Genomic DNA, 23,385 nt, shown 5'->3' on the forward strand with positions numbered 1-23,385 from the left:
GCCCCGGATCCCTGCAGGATGAATTTTTCCCTTCGTTTCCCTGTAGAAGGGGCCTCCCCATTCTTTGCCCCAGCGCTCAGTCCCAGAGCTGCAGCCTGCTGGCTGGAAGTTGTGAAAACAGACAGCTTAGGGGCATTGTACACTCCTGAAACCTGAGCGTGCTCCTAAGTGTCATTACTCATCCAGGCAGCTTTTCTTTCCCCAGCCTTGGCGAACTCTCCTCCCTGAATCCTCAAGTGCTTCAAGGGCTGGAGAGCTGCCAGCCACCAGCTGCACAAGATCTTAAAGAAACCTGGGCCCATTTTCATCATTTAGGAAAGCAAAGAAAAAAATTTTTTTTAAAAAAAACAAAACCTCACAAATTGAGCAGATTCAAAATAGAAGAGGGAAGTCCTCTGCCTCATTCTCCCTCACTTCATCCTTTACTTTCATCTCTCACAAGAAAAAAGTCTTTAGGAACCAGTATTAAAATACAAGCTGAAGATTTAAGAAGATTTTGTGACATCAGGGAACAACTCAGAAGGGACAGTGATCTCTGCCCAAGGCTTGATCCTTGGAAACTCCAGCACAGCTCAGTGGGGAACACTGCAGCATCATGGAGCAAAAGGAGGGGTTTCATTTATTTAGCACCAGGCCTCTGCTCTAAAACCATCTGGAGGAAAGGGAATTTGGTTCTCCTTGGGGACGAGATGTAGCATGCTTTTTGCAAGCTTCAAAGTGCAATTATGGTGCATGGCCTGAGTTCCCCACTCCTGGGAAGTACAGCCCTACTCACATCAGATAAGAATTTGGAAAAGAGCACAGGAAAAAAAAAAAAAAGAACAAGGCAGAGAAATCAGTCACTGCAGTCTTCTCAGCCTTCCTTCCTTGGCAGCGTTTTGTTTAAGGAAATGCAAGAGGGTACCTGAGCTTGTCTGCGATAAAGATCACTCTCCTTTCCAGAAGCAGGGAGGCAAAGACTCTGCTCAGGTGCCGCACGCTGAGGGATGTGAACAAGGACTCAAAATCAACATGCTCAAGCCTGGAGTCAAGAGGCCGCCGCAGCTCGATGACCTGTTGGAGAGAAAAAGACCACAGGTCAGCTCTCACTGTCCACCCATACTGTGGCAAGCACGGACAGCTAACAAGCATTACCGACTGTGCTGGTGAACGCTGCACAGCATTAAGCTTTTCCTTGTCTTTCCTTGTGTTACCTCCCACAAATCCTTCTTCCAGGTGAAGCTGAAGACGATCCAGAGTCCACTCCAATGGGCACAGCATGAGACCAACCACAAGTTCTCCCCGTTGGACTGAGGACAGGGAGCTCCTCATGAGGGGGAAAACTAGTTTGTGTCCAGCTAAGGAGTGCTTTCCAGGCTTTCTGGCATTCAAGCAGCAGAATGGCATGGAGCCTTTCAAATTTGCACTCTTATTTTTACAGTTACGATTTATTTATTTTTTTTACTGCAAGAATCTGAATGCCTAACCTAATGACTATAAATTTTTTATATCAGTTACAGAAAAGAGCAGCCTGTGGGCATTTTTCTTTGTTCATATCTACTTAAATAATTCCTGTCACAGCACCTTAGCACTTCATACTCCTTATCTTAGCCAGATGCTTATCTAAATTGTTCTTGAAAGAGCACACATTTCATAAATCCCACAAGAAAATTACTCTAGTGCTGAACTATCCTTACCAACACCAAGCCTGCAGCTGAAACATGTCAGTGGCAAATTACTTCACCTACTTGTTGTCTTACTCTCAGTATACACTCAGAACAACTGGTCACCCTCCTCTCTGTAGGAAACTTCTTGTATATTGGAAGGTTATTATCACGTGTCCTCCTTTGTCCTTTGTTTTCTATATTAAGCAAACAATTTTCTCAAGCTTTGCCTGTGTTTTCTAAACCACTTAGTAAGTGGAACTACTCTTCTGGGGATTTCTCCTGGTGTTTGCATTTTTTTGAAAATGATACTCTAAATAAATTTCCACCAATGCTGGAAAGCAGAAAAGTTGCTTTTATTTATTATTCATCCCTTCACTTTCTTTCACAATGCAGGAGTTTGTCTAAATAATACCATACTGTTACTTCTGCTCACTTTATGGCCCACTATACCACCAGATCCTTTTCTGAAGTACTGTTGCTCACTCAGTAACTTCCATGTTGTATTAGACTACTCATTTCTTCTTCCCAGCATTTTGCTCTTGTCCATATTGAATTTCAGATCAGACCTTCAATTTAGCAAGGTCATTTTGACTCTCCAAAGTGCCTGCAACCCATTCCAATGCTGTCACCTACCCATTGTGTAAATGTGGGGTTTATGCCATCAACCAGATAATGAATTAACATTAAGGACCTTAGAAACAAAACAGCCAAAACACTCTCCCAGCCTGACAGCACACCATTGGGACTCTACTGCTCGAGTGCAGATTTTTAACCAGCTATGCATGTGCTCTGCAGTAATTTCATTTAGTTTGAACTGTTTTCAGTTCAGTTGAGGAGAATGTCATCATGTAGTGCTATGCTGAAAGCCCTCAGACACAACCTCTATTAACTCACTCGCTTTCCTCTCAATGTTCAAGGCATACCATGCCCAAATTGAACCATGTTCAATTTGGCTCCCTCCACCCTCCCACAGTCCTTCAAGGCTACCTCCGCTCTCTGCACTCTTAAAACCCTCCCATTGTCCTCACACCACACTCTGGGAGATGCAACATGTACCCTCAGCTCCATGCTGTGAAAATGCCATTCTGAAAGGCTGCAACATTGCCCTTGTGTGGTTTCAGGTATTTTTTGACCAGAACCCCGTGCCCTGTCCCACACGAACAGTGGTTCTGTATTAAGGATGCTGGAGCACATGCTTTGAATCCTGTCTTCATGAAGGTAAGTGTGGGGGGCCTCGAGCAGATCCAAGGTCATGTGCTGTGCAGCACGGGGCCCACCAGTCTGTGCCATTTGGCCTCAAGGCCAATGCCCTGTTTCATTTTGCCATATTAGCATGTCTGTATCCTTACATTCATTTTTACCATATGATTTCCCTTTTGATTCTGAGGCCACTGAAGTCTCCATGCCATCCCCTCCAGTCCCCTATTTTACTCCCTAGCTTCCCCACGCAGTTGTCAGACCATCTGTCCTTGAAGATGCCCAGTGCTATATCACAGTCCCAACTTCCAGTCGCCAGTCCTGCACCTTTTGCTGGCCTAAGTCTCCCTGTCTCTAGGATGGTGTCTTTACCTCTGTTCCTGAGCCTGGCAAGAAGTTCTTGACTGTAATCGTCCGGCCCAAAGCTGGGAAAGGTGCCTCCATGACACTCCTCATGAGAGGCTGCACCAAGGCGGGGGAAATACCCCGTCTCTTCTCAACCTCATCCAAGATCTGAAATAAAAGCATGAAGACACAAAAACATGTAAATCAGGAAGAGAGAGGTAACACCAGGAATAAAGTGCACCAGCACTGATGTTCTCTCCTTAACTCAGCATCGATATGGAGCCTTGAATCATAAGGAAGAAGGTAAAAGGTGCAATTGAAGACCCTTAATTTCCTTCAGCAAGAGAAAACCAGCTCCAATGAGGTCAATGGCAAGCTTACAAATTGCAAAGTCACCACCACCCTCGGAGTCAGGACTCCACCTTTTAAGCTCTCAGTGCTTGTGTTCTGGTCGTTCTGCTGAAGGAACGAGGCAATAGCTGACAATCTAGCTTTCCTTTTAACTGTGTTTTTGCTAGGTTCTGGAATTAGCATGCAGTTGCCTTTCCAACACCATTTCAGGACCTTTCTTCAGCCATCAGCTTCCCTGATCCCCATTCTCCTGTTGTTGACTTCACTTTGAGGTCCCTCTTGGCCTACAGCACAAATTCCCTCTCTCTCCCCCCTCACCTTAGAGAAGAGATTGAAGCATCCAAGGCGACTCACAATGCAGTAAACTTCTGGGAGACGCTTCCCTTTCCCACTGGGCTTTCAAGACAAACGCAAATACACACACAAAAAACACCAAGAAAATGTCAGAGTTATAACTACTGCAGAGACAGAGTGACCGGTCTCTTAGTTCTGCAGCTTGTTGGCTGGCTCAGAAACTGGCAGACATTTCACAGCATGCTGCTGATGACAATACCTTAAGTCTGGCTCAAACCCTGGTACGCTAGAAACAGTGGGGAGAAACGGGCACATCCACAGTATGATCCCAACCTTCCTAAGTCAAATGACTACGTCAGGGCATACTGCTCTACAGAGACAACTCAGCCTACGGGACTAGCAGAGGTTTAGACAACTGTTTAGTAGCTATCTAAACCTATGGGAGACAAACCCTATCTTCAGCTTAGTGCTGAAACAACAGTCCATGATCATAACATTAAGCACTGGTGTAAGGAAGAGGTAAGAGAGCTATGCCTGGAGTGGAGGATGGTACTCAGAGAGGGACTTGGGCACTGAGCAGAACAGAAGAGAGCAAAGCTGCTCTGCTGCCGCTCTTTCTTTCCACACTGAAAGAGAAGAGCAGCAGCTTCCCGCTTTCCAGAACGGGTGCCAGTAACACCAACCCCACAGAAGGCTGCATCTCTAGGAAAAGAAAAAAACAGGGACAATTACCAGCAGCCTCCTACAGTATCCAAATCGCCTGCTTCCATCTTCCCCCGTCAGGACAAATGAGAACGTCTCACTGCAGAAAGAGAAACCAGAATGACAAGATACCCATCACCCACATTAAAAGTCTCTGACATACAAACCCAGTAAACCCACAACGTTTTCGCATTTCCAATACAGAGCTCAGGGCTCTGCCCAATTTTCTACTGTAACAGCTCTCATATTTAATTAGCTTGATATATAAATCTGTTTCTCATGAATCAGGATACAAAGTACAGTACTTACCTGGCAAACTGATGGATGGGGGCCCAGTCCTTTGCATCAGGGAAGCAAAACTGGGGAATAGCTTTCAACTGATCTTCTGCCTCACGCATGAATTTGAACGAGCGCTCGAGCTAGCAGAACAGAAAGAAGGAATGTTTCCAATTAGTCATGTGGGGATGGAATGACTTCAAATATTTTTCCTGTGACAAATGAAGAGGTGATGACAGAGGCTAAGCTTCTGCCTGGAAGATATTAAAATTTCTGTGATTCTGGCCCACCTAATCTTTAGGTATCTTAAAGTAACTCTGTGCTCCCAATTCCACCAAGCCCTGCATCTGCAGCACCTGTCCCTGCTATATTGTGCCTCCAATCTGGGACACATCTTCCAGCAAGGGGCGAGAGAACTGAAGTCTGAGGGGAGCTCTGGTTACATCCCATTTACAAAGACGCTGTCACACTGGCTGGCTCTGTGTTTCTCCCATTCCTCATTCCCCGTTTTGAGCTAGACTATTGGTGAAAGCTGTGCCTCCCCTTTAAGAACATGTGTCTTCTCCCAAGTGTTGGTTTTCTTTAAAAAGAAAAGGGAGAGAAATGGAATAGCTACATAAAAGTCATAGCCAAGGGCAGCAAAAGATCTAAATCAGCTGCTCTTTCAACAGTGAGGAATACCATGGCAATTCTCGGGGGGTGACTACAGCCCCTCTATCTTCAGTGTCACTGAGCACTGACACAGCAGAGGGGTTACTGACATAACATGTGGTCAACAGAGAAGCTGTGGCTTCTCCAGCTGTGCAAGTGCACCATGCAATCTGAGACATGTCAGCCAGACCTTCCCAACAGGCACCGCACCTTCAGTGGGAACTGCTGGGTAACCTCAGGGACATAGGCAGCCCCAGCCTGCTTCTTGTGCAGCGACACCACGACGAAGTACTCAAACAGTTGCCTCTCTTGATATTCAATCAAGTCCCGTTCCAAGGTTTGGTACCGCGGGGTTTGCTTCAGGCGAGATTTCACATGAACCAGTCGCTGGCTGTGAGCTACGAAGAAAAAGATTAGAGATTGTGACTTTGTCTAGCTCTTTGCACAGAGCACCAACAGTGCTTTGCAGAGACTTACGGATGAACTCGAAACCACCTCACTGTACTTACTTTGTCAGTGGCTGAGTAAGAGGTGGGAACCATTTGGAAGCTGCACTATAAATATCGACAGAGATGGGATGTAATCTTGTGAGTGCCATCACCCTGAAGAGCTTTGGCAGCAGAAGGATTTCATAGATAGCTTTTACAGCTGAAGACAACCCAAACTGAGATCCATATGGGACATGGTGTAACAGATAATGTCTGGGCATTCATCCTTGCATTCATTTCTGTATCTTTCAAAGCCAGCACTGTTAGGTGACTCTGAACCTTTGTTCAGAGGAGGCTGTGGGTAGCGATCCCCACAGTTCTACAAGACCAGCACTTGGGTCAGGCTAGGGCTCCACTGGCTGAGTAATGCTGGGGACTCCCAGCTTTAGTAACTTAGGCTGGGCTGTAGGCCAACAACAAAAAAACATGAAAAGAGGTGCAAATGAAAAAGGCTGGCTCGTACCAGTCCTTCCTGTGCCTAAAACTAATCTCTCAGGACCATGTTTCTACAAGTTCACCCAAGACAACGGGAAAACAAGAAAAACTGCCAAGCAAGCTGTAACTGCAACACACGTGAGCTGTGGAACAATAAACATTCCAGCATGGAAAGTAATGAAAAGCTGCCTGCTGAGAAGAGACCAGATGAGATTCCCTAAGACCACCCCCCTGCTTTGTTTTACAGTTGCATCCCAAATTAAATCTCCATGACGTCTCCCTTACCCCTACTACAAAAGAAAGAAAGAATTAACTACAAGCAGAGACTACAGCACATTCTCACAACTGTGCTTTTTGTGAATGCGGGTGGCAACGCAATGTTTTGACAGAAACTACAACCACAGGGATATTGAGGGAACTCCAAATACATAAGATGTCTGCTTGGGAGACAGGGCTTCCTGAGAGACAGTATACACTTTAGGACAGACTCTTGATCTTTTGTCTGGTAAGGTTGTGCCACTCATGGACTATTCCAGACAATATAATTTAAAGCAATCTTGAGGTGCCTCTTAAATCAGAGAGCGTAACAATCCCTGGACAGTTAAAGCCATGGAAAGATGGCTTAGACTCCTTTCTCTTGTCACCTATTATGCTATTTGCTCGAAGGCTGTAATTCTTCAAAAGTTTTCAGAAGTGGTTTCTGTTTTACCAGGGACTTCAAAAGGAGCAGCGTCACAGCAATGCTGAGTGCTTCTGAAAAGCTCGCTCAAGCTCTGCATTGTTTATATTCTGTACAACCTACTAAAGATACCAGGATTTTACTGTTGTCATCATGGCAGAGTTTGTCTTTGAACATTTTTCCTTTCCAAGGGTCAGCACTTATGTCTCTGAAATGCAGTCTGATGATATACAGTGACTTGCTAAGCAGAGGTAACTGGCTGGTGTGTTTGGTCTGTTAAGTAAAACACACAAAATCGAAAGTCCTAGACAAAAGAGACTTGCTAAATCATCTCACTTTCCTATTTAAAAATAGGAAAGTCGACAGTTCAACAAGGCATAAAGCAAAATACAGGTGTAGCTAGAGCAAACAGCAAGTGCCAGAGCTCCTGTTCACAGTTACGTAGACTTGCACAGTCACTCAGATCTAGGTATGGATCTGGATATTGTTCAGAGTCCAGTGCTGTTGGATCTGAAGTGACTTCACACAACCTCCATCATCCCCTCTACAGGCAGTTCCTAGCTGCAGTTATACATATATATATATATATATAAAAAATATATATACAGTTACAGAGAAACCCAGGGTGATGCACATGATTCACTATGGCAACCAGTAACAGACAAGAGTTTGAATCTTCCTGGCCACATCTACACTGTCTTTCTCAGCTACATCTGAACATGGACTATATTTCACAACATCGTGTTTCAAGACAGTTGTGAATGTAACTTCTGCGCAATCTGGGCGCAAACGCTCTCCCCCTGTCTCCAGGTTAGCCTGAGAACCTGTCAAAAGGTAGGTGGTGGCAGCAATTTTCAGCTTGATCTTGCTAACGCAGCAGCACAGATAAAAGATTTCCCAATGCAGAGGAGAGCAAGAGCATACAGTAGTTCTTGTGTGGGAAGCTGTGCTCACAAGAGGGTACTCAGTCTGAGGTTTCTGTTCTGAAAACCTGAAAGATGGTAAGGACGAGCACTCCTAAGCACAATGCACTGTGGTTGACAGAGCGGGAACTGCTGCTTATGCCTGTCTTTTCAGCTTGGGAACTGACCTGCTACCCAGATCAAGTATGCATGTGAGTCAGGAAACTTTGGAATCTGAGGGAGTTTCCATCTTGCATTCTAACTCTGCCAGGACTTTGAATTTGCCATATGAATTCCGCAAAGACTGTAATGCCACCAACATGTCACAGGGCTAATTACCAGTACAAGAAGGTTTCAGAAGAGTATTACGGAGACCACTATACCATATAGCTCTACCGGAGTGAAGCAAGCAATGCAGCGCTTTATCCCAACTCAGCCAATGCAGAAGAGTTTAACTAGCAATAAATCATATCATGCAATCCTGTTTTCCTAGCCAGCCAGTCTGGCTGGTGGGTTTTCTCCCTTAGTAAACATGTAGTGGGTTTTCTGAACACCCTGTCCCATGCAATACTGCCTCTGTCAGTCTGGTCACACATTTGTGACTGCATACTTTGAAAAACCTCACTGTATTTCCACAGGGTCCAAACCATCTCCTAGGAAAGGCAGTGCAAAGAGCTTTGACGGGAATTGGAACAGATGTTTGTTTTGGACTCCTATAGTCCTCTGCTCATGGATTTTCTTCTGCAGTATCAAGATCTTTGTTTTCTCACTGTGTTCCGAGTGGAAACAAGCTCCTTCTCCAAAGGCAGAACACAGAGGAGAGATCTTGACCCAGGAACTCAGAGCGAAGTTTATCAGGAGCGATTTGCTCTCTTCACACGTTTGCCTTACCTTTCAGCTTCTCTTCAGTATCACTGTCTGATTCACTGTTTTCATCAGTAACTAGGAAAAAAGAAAGGGGAAGATGAAGTAAGTAAAGTCTATTTATAACCGTGCATTTCTTATCACTGGCATGAGAAAGCCAGGCCTGGCAGCCTCAGGGGGAAGACAGTACAGATCCCAAGGGCTTTGTTCTTTTCAAGGGTGCACACACCCACAGACATTTAAGCTTACCAACCTTGGTATCTTCCCATTCATTCACGGAATGATAAAAAACCCCAACAAAATCAATTCTGCACAGCCAAAAGAGTTGCATAAAGAATAAAACGCCAGAGCAGTATTTTATCCAAGTCTGTATAAGCACGACACCAAGGCAAAATACTGATTAATATGCAGTAGTTTGCGCGATAAGGGATAAAAACAAGCAAACAAACAAAAAAACAATTGCCAGACTGAATCAGACTCAAGGTCTATATGGTCCAATAGCCTGTTTCTGTCAATGATGCCTTAGATGCTTCAGAGAGGGGTATAAAAAATGATGTAGCGACAAGTCTGGGATGCTTCCCCTGAAGGTTCATGTAAACACACCCATCCACCCTGTGGGTGTATATTGTGTATAAAATAGGATAAACAGTAACAAGTAATTGTGGGAAACAAATAGAGCTGGTGGTCACCTTTTGCTGGAAATTAGGGTGTTTTGGAAAAAAATACTGTGTTGGAAAGACGTAATTTTAAGTTTTACAGAGATGAGATGTTTAAAAGTAATTGCTCTGAAGTACCTGAACACTTCTGACAAGTTGTTGATTGACAGTGGGAGGCTGAAAGTCTCAATCTTGCTATGATGGAGATGGTCCTACAACCAAGTCTAGAAACCCTGATTCCCAACTGAGGCTATTTGTTTATTGGGATGCTGAAGGAACCAGAATTGTTTCAAAATCTACCATCTTCCATTGGACAGTTCACTAAAGTGACACATTCCCACAAAATATTTTGATCTCAACAAATCGGACTCTGTGGACAGAACATTCCTCTCCAAAGCTTCCAGCCTGTTCCAGAAATAAACATCAAAAAGGGGGGACATTTTTGGTGTGACCTATAAGGTTATCATGTAAAGCCATGGAATGAAAACGAAGCAAGAAAAACAAAAACGTTCCATTTTAATGAAAGTCTTTTGGGCAGAGGAACAGCCTTTATCTTCCCAAAAGAGAGGGTGGAAGCCCCAACTCAGTCTCACCCTGGACTGGAAGAAGCACTAGAAAATGTCACATAAATCACTAAGCCAGCCTAAACTCTAAGGCAAGTCCTCAAAAAGTCTTAGATGTATGATGATTCAAAGTTCCTTTACCTTTCCCTGAATTGCTCTCTGTAGACTGCGATAGTCTCTTGACACGTTTCTTTCCCCTCCGTGCCTCATAAATGGCATTGATTTTCAACACAAGCTGCTCAGCAAACACACAAACAAACAAACAAGGTTATTTTCCTCCCCAGGCAAGAAAGAAAGTTAGAATTGCATGCAAAGTGCTCTGTTTCCCAACCCTGGCCATACTGAAACTCTTCACTTGATGGCCCAGAACTGACAATTTCCAGGATCTACCTTGCACAGCAACCTGCACCTGTGCTGCCAATGGCCACGCTCACTCTGGTACAGAAGCAGTACAGTCATGCTGGCATGGCAGGAGCCCAAGGTAACAAGCCCTGATGAAAGGCCAGGCCTTAATGCACTTCCACACTGTGTGGCTATACGAGCTTGATCGTGCCCACCTGGGCCTCTCCATACTGTGGTCCACGCTCCAGGGAGCACCAGAGAGTCCCTTGGGAACCTGCCCTGGTCTGCAGGTTTGAAAGCAGAAAACTGGCTGGAGGATGACAGCAAACATTAATGTCTTTATGCCTTTAACATCTGTTGTGGGATGTGCTGGAAAAGCCTTCATACCAAGCTTGGGGGAAACATATCATACAAAGAATGCTGAAGAAATCGAGATGGGTGGGAGCCAATGATGCTGAAGTACTTTATACTAGTGGTTTTCTTTGCAAATCCTTTAATCCCTGGCCTCCCAGCTGACCAGGAAAGAGGATGTTTCAGCGTTGGGCATAGCTGGGCTTAGTGGCTCATTCAGTGCCTCTGGTCTCGCTATCATCCCTGAAGTGGAGCGGAGTTGCAGAAGGACCATGCCAGGCTTCCCCAAGCCTCCTTGAGCAGAGCTGCCTCCTTGTCAAGGTCCTGGGCAGGAGCAGCAGGACATGGCCACAGGATTCAGATTTATTCCAGAAAGTCTGGGATGACCGCACACACGTTCTGAGAGCTCAAGGTAAGACAGGCCCACCACACACTTGGTCAGGGAACCCTGAATCCAAATACTTAAGTGAGAGGCAGGATGCTCTGATGTGGAAGTGCAGCCTCCACCCAGCCTCCCAGCTCAAGTCTCAGGTCGATCCTGCCACCGACACAGTAAATCTCAGTTCCGAGCTTGCTCTGCAAGACTGCTCAGGAACACTGCCCAGTAAATATATACACTTGTAATCTTCCCTTCAGTTGACATAAAAGTACGTGTGAACACACTGATAGAGCTCAAGCATACTGGGGACGAAAACCCTAGACATTTGTAGTCTTTGGCTCATGCCTGAAGAGCTGAGGTATACAGAGAGGGCATTCAAAAATCATATATGCAAACATGAACACAGATCTGGCAACCAGAAAACAAAGAAGATACACAAACACATCCCTTTTTCCCCAAATGAAAACTGGGTTCAGAAAAAAAATCACCACAGACAGTCCCTGGTAGCCTCTGCTTGTCCTGCAAAGACTGGGATAAGCAACTGTGTTTTTATAACTGTGTTTTTGAAACATTCAATAGATAGACTCCTGCCAAACCTCATTTGGACTGAATACACTTCCTGCTAGATCTGAAAGAAAATAAAATTGAAACGGAGTCATGCCGTATCCAAATATGAAGTAGAAACATTGCTCCAGAAAACGCTCATGACTACAGGCAACTCCTTTTGTCACTCAGATGTCAGTATTTTCATTGTTCACCTACAGTCACACCCCACCTTGAATTGGAAACAGCCAATGCATGAATCAGACCTAGCAAAGAACAACAGATTGCCAGGAGGGAACACCAACACAACACACAGACAATTTCTGACTGTCCTATCCATCAAGCAAAGAAGGAAATACGATGGGGTACATTTTTTGCAAAAATATTAATCGCTTTTTTCCCCCTCTGACAAACTTCAACTTTTATCCAAAAATGAAAATGCCTTTTTTTTTTCCTTCTATTTTATCTCTCTTGACAATCACGCTATCTCAGACGGAAAAATAACTTCTTCAAAACTTGCAGAGATGTTTGTGAGCCTTCTCCTTCAGGCAGAAAGGGGGTTAAACACAAGTCAAATCAACTGCCAGGGCAACAGCTATATTGCAGGGATGCCACATTGGAAGAATAAAGAATAAAGAAAACATTGTCTCATACTCACATTCCTGCCTGGAAGAAGCCAAGCAAAAGAGAGAAAGCCCTAGATTTACCTTGGGAATCTTCCTTCTCCTCTTGCCATTCTGAGGGTCTCCCAAGGAGAAGAAGGTGTCATCTGGACTGCTGGGCGTTGAGGGAGGGCTGATTTTGGATGGTGACCCAGTCCCATCACGGCTCAGTTTCCGTATGTCTGGCAGTTTGAAACTCCGCCGCTCTGAGTTTTGTCGGAAAAAAATGGGCTTGGAAAGCAACTGGAAATGGAGGAGAAGGAATGAATGAACACAGCACCTTACGTACCTTTGCTTCATTGCTAACACTGTCATGGTGGTAAATCCAGTGGGGCAGCCACAGCACTCAGATGGCAAAGCAGCCCAAATTCTGAGAACGCTCATAGATTTCTGCACACACAAGGAACTCGCCCAGCTGCCGGGCTAGACCAGGACTATCTTGACCAGCAATTTAACCATCCCATATTCATTCCAAACCAGAATGCAATCTCAGGGGTTAACCAAGAAGCCTTGCTCCAGTGTGAAAAAAAATCTCCCAGGATTTGTGTAATCCAGAGGCTGGGATTGTAAATAGGACAAGACTAACCAACCAGCCAACCACAAGCATTTGGGCTAAGGAGCAGCTAGCCAGGGGGAACAGAGAAGCAGTGAGACCAGACAAAAAGCACTGTCAGTATGGCTGTCTTTGACAGTAGCCAGAATTAAATATTTCAGAGGAGGGTACAAGAAATGCCATGATAGACAATTACGGAGACTGGTTTCCTCCTAAGCTCATTAGCAAGTTCAGTGGGAGCACAACAGTAGATATTTAAGTACCAGCATAAAGTTCTTAAAGTCCCTGACCAAAAACAGCATCAGAGAAGCAGAAAGCTCAGCTCCAGATAAAGAAGGGCAAGCCACTTCTCACCAGAAAGATGCTCAATAAGAACATTTTTTTGTCTTCTACAGAATTTCCCAGCAGTTATGACAAGGTTAATTCGCACTTTTTGTGGGCACTATATCTGTACTCACAGAGGACGTATCTACATGGCACTAAGTGGTGTAGGGGAGAGGTATCCAAGCTAATTCTGAACAAGTCACAGCAGCACCACAGCTGAGGCAGCATAATGGTCTGCCTCCATCAACAGACACACTCAGCAGAGTTATTAGCCAGACCAATTCATTCATTCAGGTTAGCTCAGGTGTCTCTGGATGGTTTGGCAGAAGATGCTCAACTCACAAAAATGCTTACCACCCACAGAGAAGTCACATGTTAAAATGAGTCTGGGAAGAGCCTTCGCACTGAAGAATCTCATCCTGCACTAGTGATATAAGCTACTACTGAAAGTCTGTCCAGTCCCATTCCCCATCAGTCTCTAGCCTGGGCAGGCTCTCCAGTGTGATTCACACTGCAGTTGCAAACCCATCAGTTGCCAGGAGAGCTGCAGCACTTCTTTTCTGAGTGACGCAGATCATGGCTTTTAGATGTCAAAGCACTGCAGTGTAACATAATTACTCCCGTTCAGCTCTTTACTAAGTGTCTCCTGCTGGGAGCCATATCTATGGTGAAAGGCATTCCTGTGTCACACTGCAGCCCCCTTTGATAGCACAAGTGGGAAATCAGCGTGCACAGGTGATTGCAAAGCTCTCTGAGGGAAATCAACTTCATCCCAACACTCATATATAGACCTTGCTGCTCTAGACCTAACTAGCAACAAGGAGAATGGATTGAGAACTACAGAACAATTTTCACTTTTAAGTGTTGAATTATCCAAAGAAACCTCAGTTGCTGATTAAGCTGGTTGGAAAAGAGCAACACGTCAAGAAACGCTGCACGTCAAACTTCTGAAAATGTTGGGTAACAGCTCTAATGATAGCTGTAACTTGGAGAGCATGGGAAAACCCTTCAGTCAGAAAAACCGTGTTTAGATCTCTGCTATCTGCTCTGAACTCAGTGGTTGCCAAGATGACTTCTGCTGTCACATCTGCCCCTGCTGCTCCAGGCTTGGACTATCTAAATAGACAACAGGAACCAACCAAAACAGCTCAGGAAGCTGAGAGCAGGGCTGGCCTTGGTAAGCCCTGAGCTCTGAGCAAGAGGTGCAAACCAATGTTTTACTTCTTCTTTTGGTTTCACTGCCAAGAAGGAAAACAGCATCAGGCTGTGAGCTGTGCTGCTGGTGGAGACACCCTTTTAGTATCAGCCCCCTAACCAGGGGACTGGCATTGCATTAGTTACCAGCACCCAGTCTCATCAAGGAGAGAGCAAAAGAGGCGTCCTAAGGAAGGGGGCTGCACAGGCATCTTGGCATCAGCAGGGGCAGACTGTGTACTGCCCACTGACACTGAGCCAAGGCCACTGCAGGGCTTGATTACCCAAGCACTTAAATGCCCTCTTTGAGGGGAGGGAGACCTTTCTTGCGCTATAGTAGCAAAAGGTCTTCCCCCCTGCCAGGGGAAGGTAGCCCCAGAGTGAAAAGAAGTGAAAGCCAACAAACCATTTGTATAAGGGAATGCTGTTTTTTCACCTTGCTAAAGGGCAATAAATCCCCTCTTATCACACCGTACTCTGTGGTAAAAGACAAAAAGGAAAAAACCCCGACATGATGAAAGTCATTGGCAAAATTCCACACTTTTTCCACACAGGACCTGGATTTCACCCAAAAACCTTCTGGAGCAGGAGAGGTGGCCACTTGAATCAAAGTACCTTAGTGGGAGTCCCAGGTACAGAAGAGGTGGGGGATGCTGGGAAGGCCAGGACACATTTCTTCCCCAAACAGCGGCTGTTGGTCTCAATGTCTTCGTAAGGGTTTTCCTTCGATGGTGGATCTGCAGCAAAAAGCCACAAGCAAGAAACTGTGAGTGCAGAAAATCCTTGAGGTCTGCCATAAAAATCTGTTTGGGGATCTGCTGGCCTTCTCCCACCTCCCACATCAGATATAAAGACCTGTTCTCAAGCATTCCTGCAATTGCTTCATTCTCTCCATAGCCCTAGAAGTCCAGCTGCTCGCTGGATAGCGTCCAAACCCTGACACTTGATGTATGCAGCCATAGGAACGTATCACAGATACTACAGATGGAAAAGACCCAGCGAGTCCTCAAGTTCATTTCCCTGTCTTCAGAGGAGCTGTGAGGTTCTCATGCACATTGGTCCATAATTGTATTTCCTTCTTTCCAGTCTTCTGCTTAGAATTGTCCCAATGAAACTGTGAGCTGAAGCCTAGCATAAGGGTCTTCACTCCTCTGTTTAAACCCCACATTTAGGGGGACCTCTGGTCATCATTTAATTGGGGCTGAAGCGATACGCTGCTCTTGGGCTGACTCTGCAGAAAGATTTAATCCACTCTCTGAACATGGATGTCTGTCACACAACACAGGTTTTCAAACACACCTACCAATCATGCATGCCTCAATCTCAAATGCCCCACTTTAGAAAGAGGGAATGATTCACCTTACCTAACCCAGGCCATCCAAAGTCAGGATGCTCTTTCCCTGGAAGGGGTGGGGGCGGGGAGGGACACCTCTGAAGTAACATTCAGCTCATTCTTACCTAGGATTCCCTCTAAAACACAAGGCTTGAATGACCGCACAGGGGTGCCCCTTTCTTTCCACTGATTCTGGAGGCACACAACTAATCCGAGTTTTAAACACCCAAAATTACATATAATGAATTTCTTACATCCCACTCTTCAGCAGTGCTGGGAAATGCAAACATAAGTGTGTTCAAAAACAACACACAACTCTGAAAAAGCAGGTTGTGACATCTCCATCTGAGCATCTAAGAAATCAGTGACAAAGGCTTAGCCCAAGCATCTGCATGGGCAGGCAATTTGTTACGAGATTTCTCTCTTCATTGTCATCATTTCATGCCATCCCAGTGGACAGCTGGGACTCGAAGCATCTGCCTTTCTCTTATTGTCATGTAATGCTTGGCTGAGAGCAAAGACTGGAGGTCAGTGATGCTGCAAGACTCTGGAGCAGGAACTGGTAACGGCTGTAGGATCTGTTTAACTGGCGCGCTCCCGCCTGCCTGCCCTGCCGGGGCAGGAGTGCCGCTGGTCTTCAGACAAGGACAGAAACCGAAGTCTTTTCCAACACTGTCTTCTACAGTGGCTTGGTGATACACAGCACTATAGTTGTGCTCTGAATTCACCAAGGAAGAGAAGGTAAGCTTTGTGACACCAGCAAAGCAAGTCTGCGAGAACATTTTGTCAGCAAACGTGCTCCTGTCCCTGAAAGTGGCTCCACTTTCTAATTCCAATGGCACACTTCAGTACTGAAAATACACTTCAGCTGTCACATAACTGGGTAGATTGGAGAAAAAAAGAACAAGTTTGGGTTCTGTTGCCTACCCCATCCTCAAACTGCTTGGCAGCATGTCCAGTTAGCCTCAGTCTAGAAGAAAGAACACCGTTTCCCTCTTTTTGACAAATAAACCTCGTCATCCATCTGCCCAGTACAATTTCCAACATTCCAGGTAAGCAATGGCGAATGGGTAAAAAGATGGTGTATGAAGGGAATCTGTGCGGCTTGCTGGTAAAGGGAACAGTTCTCCCACCAACAGCTGAACCCTCCCTAAGACGCACATACGAATATGGGGTGTACGTGTGTGCTTGCATGCCCTGATGGACACACATGATTATCTGTGGGTCAGCACTAGTGTCCTGCAGCTGAAGCCTTGGTTCCCCCTCCACTGGTGCGGTTTTCACATGCTGTTTATGTTTCGTGGACTATACCCGCCTGCAGTCTTGTGAAAAACAAAACTAGATTTTTTTGAGTTATCCCTGTCCACCCCTTTTCCCAAGCTTCCATTGTAACACCATCAGGACTGCAGGAACCAATTAAAGATCACTGACTCCAGGCAAAGCCTAAACAAGCAGCAAGAAAACAAAAAGCCAAACATGCCCCATTAGCTGACAATCACCCATAACTTTGTTTTCTTTTAATCTTTGCAACTAAAAGCGGGAGGGGAGAGGAATTTCAGCCTGGTATTTGAGTTCTCTGCAAGCTTGGGGCACAGGGGTGTGCTTGTGTTTGAATGGATGGATTTGCCTATACAGCCACTCTGTAATGCTATCCATGTTATTCCAGCTGATGAGGTGACCCTTACTCAGTGGTTTCCGAGACCTCCCACCACGCCCCAACACAAGAAACCCCAGCAGCTGCTCAGGCACTCCCTGTTCCTTTGGCCCCCCAGGTAAAGAGAAGAAAAAGGCAAACACAGAGCCCCTAGCTCCACAAACAAGGCCGACAGCTTCAAAAATGTGAAAAAGGATGGACTGGCATCACCTCGATTGCCATCGGTCCTAAAGGAACACGATTTCTTTGAGAGACCTTTCTCATCAAGTATGATCAGATTTTATTCATATCAAAACGTCCTGCCTGCTCCTGAGAAAGCACAGCTCCTCCCACGCCAAACAACACAGACCACCTTTGTAGAATTACAGCTGTATGGTGAGAGCCAATGCAGCTATTCTCTTCCTATTCTGCTAAAGTCAGCCAAGAGCTTTGTCAGACACAGCACCAGACTACAGCTACTAAAACTTCTTAAGGCTTTTTCAAGAGGGATGCTTTCTATTCTATGTTCCATAAAAGGCCATCTAACTCACGATGTCAAAAAACACTACATAAACTGAGAATGTTACAGGAAATAATCTTTAAAATGGCATTGATCTGCCATGGAAGTTAGAGAATGAAATAAAACTCAATTTCAAAGATTGTGGGACCTAGTTTCTTAATTTCAATGGTACCTGGAGCCATACACAATCCTATTTCTGAACCGTGGAATTGACTTCGAGGCTATGTTTTCAGACTGTTCGCATTATCTCAGTGGTGACAAGCTTACCACAATGGACAGACCAGAGCTGTGAGAATTAATCCACAGGACAAAAGGAAGACAGAGGAGAGATGCCAGCAAAAAATAAAAGCTGGTTCCCACATGCCTCAGGTTCATCTTTGAAGCTGACGAGTTTTGAAATATTCCTTCCACTTTTCTTATTACTTGCCAATAATCTGTGTAAAATGTGTCTTGGTTTGCATTTGGATAATAAACATACTTTATTCAGCACCTCCAGTGAGTGCCTGTCGACCACGAGTCTTCTCAGTTACTCAGCATTAGCAGTCAAATCCCTCCCCTGTCCAAAGCTCCTACCCAGTATGTCCTGTCCAAAACTCCTACCCAGGATGTCTTCATAGACGTTCTCCTCAGATAAAGTGCGTGTGAGGGCCAGCTTGGTCTGCGCGTACCAATCCACCCGGCTGTTCTCAGACGATGACTGCAGCAAGTCTTCAAACTCATACGACTTCCTGCACCATTGATGGGAGGGGAGAAGGAGCAAAGAGGAGAGTGATCCAGTTAACCAGCATTTATAACCAAATCACGGCTAATTCACTTCTCCAACATGCCACACAGTTGGCAAAATGAATTACTGAGAAGAGAACATTTCACAGCCTCATCCCATATAAAGCATATAAAACTGAGATCGGTTATTTTTATCAGCCACACAAATAAAGGCATTTTGGGGATGCTGTAGATAATCTGGGTTGTCATGGCAATAGCATGCTGTGAAGATACAAGTGTTAAGTGGCACATCCTGCAACACTGCACAGAACCTTAGGCCATAAGAGGTCCCATTCACAGCACAGATCCCACCTTTGGCAGGAATAGTGGGGCCCCAAAATCAACTCTCTCTGAGCAATACAGGAAAGCAATACTCGCATGCAGCATGGTAGAAAGGATAAATACAAGTGTCCTCCACTAACAAACCTGTAAAGTTTCAATTCCCTTCCTGCACCCAAGCCAGGAATTTTTAGGTGACGGCTTATGCAGAGGGCATTAGAAACAGCTGTGCATTTTAAGCTTCCCACCCCAAAAATGTGTGACAATCATGTGGGAGGGGAGAAAAGGCAAGAAAGCACTCCAGAAGAATATATACATATCAGATTGAGTTAGAGGAATAGGCTTACTATGACCAGTGAAAAGGCTGTGGTAGAGTCTAGAGATTATCATTCCAGACCCTGTTCCAGACCAGCTGTAGTCATTTTGTAATTAAATAGATTTTCTGCTAAAAAACCAAACCAAAACCCCAAACCCCTCAATCTTGGGCTTGAAGGTTAAGCCATGTAATACAGTGACCTTAAAGCCCAAATCTGCCATGACTTATCCCCTCACAGTTATTCTGTGAAATTGTGCTGTCCACTCATACATTCTCAGAGAGATGACTGACTGCTGGTTATGGCCAGCAAGGCTCTCTGGGGATTATGAGTGACCAGGGAAGATCCGTGTCTCCCAGAGAGATATGGGAAGGTGGGACTCCACCATCAAGACCAACACCTTTGTGAAACACAGCTCGAATACCTGTGGTCGGCATTGTTCTTGTGCTTCCCGCTCCAGAGCCTCCTGCTGACAGCTGACGGGGGAGGAGAGGAAGGTAGAGGAGGGGGAGGAATGGATGGCAGAGGGGGTAAGTTTCTTTTATTCCTAGTTGCTGGCACCCAGTCCTCTTCCCCCTCATGTTTGAAAGTCCGCCTGGGCTTTGGCAGTGGGTTGATGAAGGGTTTCTTCTCTGGCACCCCTGGCTCTGTGTACACATTCTCCATTGTGCAGTCCTTGGATTTCACATGAGAAGTTCTCACCTCTTCTAGAGTCCCAAAAATTGGCTCACTGATTTCAGAGTCTAAGCCAAGAAGTCTTTTGTTGAGCTCAGCCCCACATATGCTCTCATGGCCCTCGGGAGCAGTGTGTCCTTGTGTTGCCTTCTCTTGCAAGCACTGTGGGGAGTAGTAAGTACCAGGCAACTGCGGTTGCAGCTCTGCTGAGCCGTCTTTCAAAGCCTGCTCTAGCTTCTTGACCTGACTAAGCACTGAAAGGTTCTCCTTCTGGACCTCCCACTTCCCACCTTTCACCTCCTTGCATTTTCCAGGGCTGGACTCTACTTCCTCATCCTTCTGCGCTTCCCCCTTTCGCTCTGCTGCCTGTCCTGTGCCTTTCAGAGTTCCTGCTTTCCGCTCATTCTCTTTGCCTGCCCCTTTGCACTCCAGTTCCCAGTTCATAAGTCTCTTGGTCTCCACTTTCCGAGTCACCAGTGCTTCCCCACTTGTCTTCTCAGTTACACAGGGCATCTTGTGCTCCTCTTTAATTCCCTGCTCCTCCTCTCTGCGAGGAGCAGACTGTGTTTCTTTTTTCCCTTCCCATTCTGAAATTTTGTCCTTGATGCTGAAGGACTTATTCCTCAAGCCAATTTTTCCAGGTGACCGTATATTCTCAGTGCCTCCTATCTGTCTCCTGATGATTTTACTGTTTTCTTTAACGTTCAGATCCACAGATGGGTCACTGATGATCATTTTGGGACTAAGCATGTTCTGCTGAAAGCAGTCTAGCCTTGGATCCAGCATCAAGTTCTCCAAGGCTCCCAGTGGGTTCTTCACCACAGAAGAAACTGGTTCAGCTTCAGGTGTTAAGCCCAGGGTGACAGAGGCACCTTCAGAACATCTCCCACTCAAAAATCCACACAAAGGTCTTTCTAATTCCTTCACAGCTGCTCTATTGTTTTTATCTGCAAGCTTGATCCTACACACCAAAGACAAAAAGAGAAGAAACATCACTGCCATTGCTCATCCTTGGTTTAGTCCATCAGCTCCACAGGCTCTACTTGTAAAGCTGATAACAGCAGAGGATGCTCAAACCAAGCACTTGAGAGATGGGCTTATAGGGGAGGATGCTCAGGGAAGCGTCGTTCTAGCCAGAACACAATGCTCTCCTCTTGTTACGACTACGACAGAGTTTGAAATGAAGTCTTTCTCTGTGGGAGAAGTAGGTGGCAGGTGAGAGAGGTAATTTTTGTACATCATACATGCTGATACCAATGAAAGGTTAACCAGCATTTGTGTGTGTGTGTTCAGAAGTGCAGTGGAGTTTTGGACATCATCAGGGCATTAAGCAGGTCCACTGCAAATAAATGCAAAATGGACCATTTGCAAACAATAGCAAAATTGCTGCTATTAAACAGAGGAGAAAACGTATGATACAGCTGGCATTCCTCCAGTGCCTGCTCAGAGGATCTCTCTCGGTCCATCCAAATGTTCCCCAAATGCATATTTATGCATTAAGACTGCACTTTTATTATTACATTTCTGTGGCCCTACCATCCCAGGCCACACATGGGCTTGGGCTCCCATGTACCCAGGCATGCTCCCTCGGCCTAGAGCACGTGATGCAGCACCCAGACACCAGATTCAACATTCTCAGAGCAAAAGGATTAAACACCTTCACTGTTTGCATCCAAACTGCACCAAAAATCCCTAATATATTTAGTCTAGGGATTTCCAAGTGTGTGATATCACAATATCAATATTGTGATGTTTTATCAATATGGTAAAATTCCAGCTGAACAGTTATTTCAACACAAAATGTTTCTGAACCAAAGCACTTAGCCGTGTCTTTGGGGTTTGCCTGGACTTGGGAAGGAGCACCAGGACAACACAAGGTGGTTACTGGAATGAAAATCCCTATCATTAGTCCCATTTAACCATGATCCCAACACTGAGATTCAACTCAGGAAATTGCTCTATTAACTTAAATGTATCAAGTGTGCCTCTTCCAGAACTTAGCGCTCTTGTAAGAGCATCCATGTGGATATCCTGTGTGCTGGCAGGCCTCGAGCTTCGTCCTGGAGTTAAGCGATGCTGGCAGCCATTGCAGACTCAGTTGTAGTGCAAATTGTGTCTGGGACGGGTTTCTGAGCAGAAATGGAACCCCAGCCAGAGAATGTTCTTCCCTAGCCTCACAGATATTTAACTCCTGGCTGCCTCAGTGACAACATCATGCTTTGGTTAAGAGCTGGCACTGTGAAACACCGTGGCCTTTCCCAAGGAGCAGGGCATCACAGTGCAACTGGTGGTTGGACCGCGCAGTAGAAACCAAGGTTGGACATTGGGAAAAACCTGCAATGGGTGGGGACAGTAGGGTTTGTCTGAGGAGTCTGCGGCATCTCCCAGCGTTGAAGATTTCAAGTGCAGGCAGGGCAAACATTGACAGGGATGTCATCAGCACAAACGGTCTTGCCTTGGGGCAGACCTCTTCTAGCACTGTGAGCCTAGGACATTATCAGTCTGACTAGATGCTAAAATGCACAGTGTCACAGTCCTGAGATGGCAATGAAATCACCTGAGACCTACAGGGGTGTGTTTTAATGTGTGAGGAGAGGGGGACAGCACAGAGCGGAGAGAACATTTCCTTCCTTTGGTTTTCTTTCTGCTGGGGGTAATAAATGCAAGCAAAGCACCCTGGCACTGAAACATGGAAAGCTCTCACCTCTCAACCAACTTGCAGACACTGCTTTCAGACTTGCTGCTCACATCGGCCGCCTTGCTAGCTGTCATCATGTCAGCACACAGCAGGGCAGCAGGTCACCTGCAGACAGACACAAGGAAGAGTGCTCAGCATCCTTCTCTCTTCCTTCTACATACATACACACATGCATGTTTCTCCTTGAAATCCAGAAGAGCAGAAGCAAGACATGACAGCTCTCTGAGGACAGCCTCGGTTTCCTCCTCTGCAAAATGGGAAGAGGGGTGATAGCATTACCCCCCAGAAACCCAGAAACAGGGAGGAGTTGATGGGTTTTGAGGGCAAAAATTATCTTTGACAGAGCATCAACTGCTGTACCATGACTTGAATATGGAGTGTGTTTTATGAAGGCTTTTATTGTTGCCAAAATCTCACCGGATTTAGATTTTTTTTTCCTTGCAGAAGACTAAAACAAAAACAATTTTAAAACAACCTGTGTTAAGGCCACATGACCAAAGTGGTCCCTGTGCATGCAACACTGTCACAACGTCCCCAGCTTGGGACAGAAAACGTTTTAGGCTGAAGAGACACTGCACTGCGGACACTGGTTTCCTTCTCTCCGGTGGGCCATGTTAGGCTGCTACTGATCTGCTTTCAGAGGACAACTTCTCATGGGGGTAAGATAAATCAGTCCCAAAAATGAGTCATTCTGTTCACGTCATGATTTCTAGCATTTATGGAGTGACTGTCCCTCTCTTTCTTTTCAGTACTGCTGCTACCCAGTTAATGCAA

General features: G+C 45.6%; 1 protein-coding gene across 3 annotated transcripts in view; it reads right to left on the reverse strand.

The window, feature by feature from the left end:
- Nucleotides 1–23,385, reverse strand: part of DENND2A (DENN domain containing 2A) — a 62,293-nt gene that overhangs the window by 13,668 nt on the left and 25,240 nt on the right. For 2 of the 3 annotated variants that reach the window (XM_076340150.1, XM_076340160.1), the window contains exons 2-14: nucleotides 22,618–22,716; nucleotides 19,663–20,874; nucleotides 18,484–18,611; nucleotides 15,013–15,134; nucleotides 12,372–12,569; nucleotides 10,191–10,284; nucleotides 8,858–8,908; nucleotides 5,673–5,860; nucleotides 4,845–4,954; nucleotides 4,566–4,635; nucleotides 3,858–3,935; nucleotides 3,216–3,356; nucleotides 905–1,053 (exon numbers count right to left, since the gene is read on the reverse strand). In XM_076340150.1, the coding sequence (XP_076196265.1) occupies nucleotides 905–1,053; nucleotides 3,216–3,356; nucleotides 3,858–3,935; nucleotides 4,566–4,635; nucleotides 4,845–4,954; nucleotides 5,673–5,860; nucleotides 8,858–8,908; nucleotides 10,191–10,284; nucleotides 12,372–12,569; nucleotides 15,013–15,134; nucleotides 18,484–18,611; nucleotides 19,663–20,874; nucleotides 22,618–22,688 (2,612 nt within the window). In that variant the 5' untranslated portion in view covers nucleotides 22,689–22,716. The remainder of the gene's footprint in view (nucleotides 1–904; nucleotides 1,054–3,215; nucleotides 3,357–3,857; nucleotides 3,936–4,565; nucleotides 4,636–4,844; nucleotides 4,955–5,672; nucleotides 5,861–8,857; nucleotides 8,909–10,190; nucleotides 10,285–12,371; nucleotides 12,570–15,012; nucleotides 15,135–18,483; nucleotides 18,612–19,662; nucleotides 20,875–22,617; nucleotides 22,717–23,385) is intronic. The other variant, XM_076340169.1, reaches the window with a different exon arrangement.

This window comes from Aptenodytes patagonicus, chromosome 1 (assembly GCF_965638725.1).
Source record: "Aptenodytes patagonicus chromosome 1, bAptPat1.pri.cur, whole genome shotgun sequence".
NCBI lineage: Eukaryota > Metazoa > Chordata > Aves > Sphenisciformes > Spheniscidae > Aptenodytes > Aptenodytes patagonicus.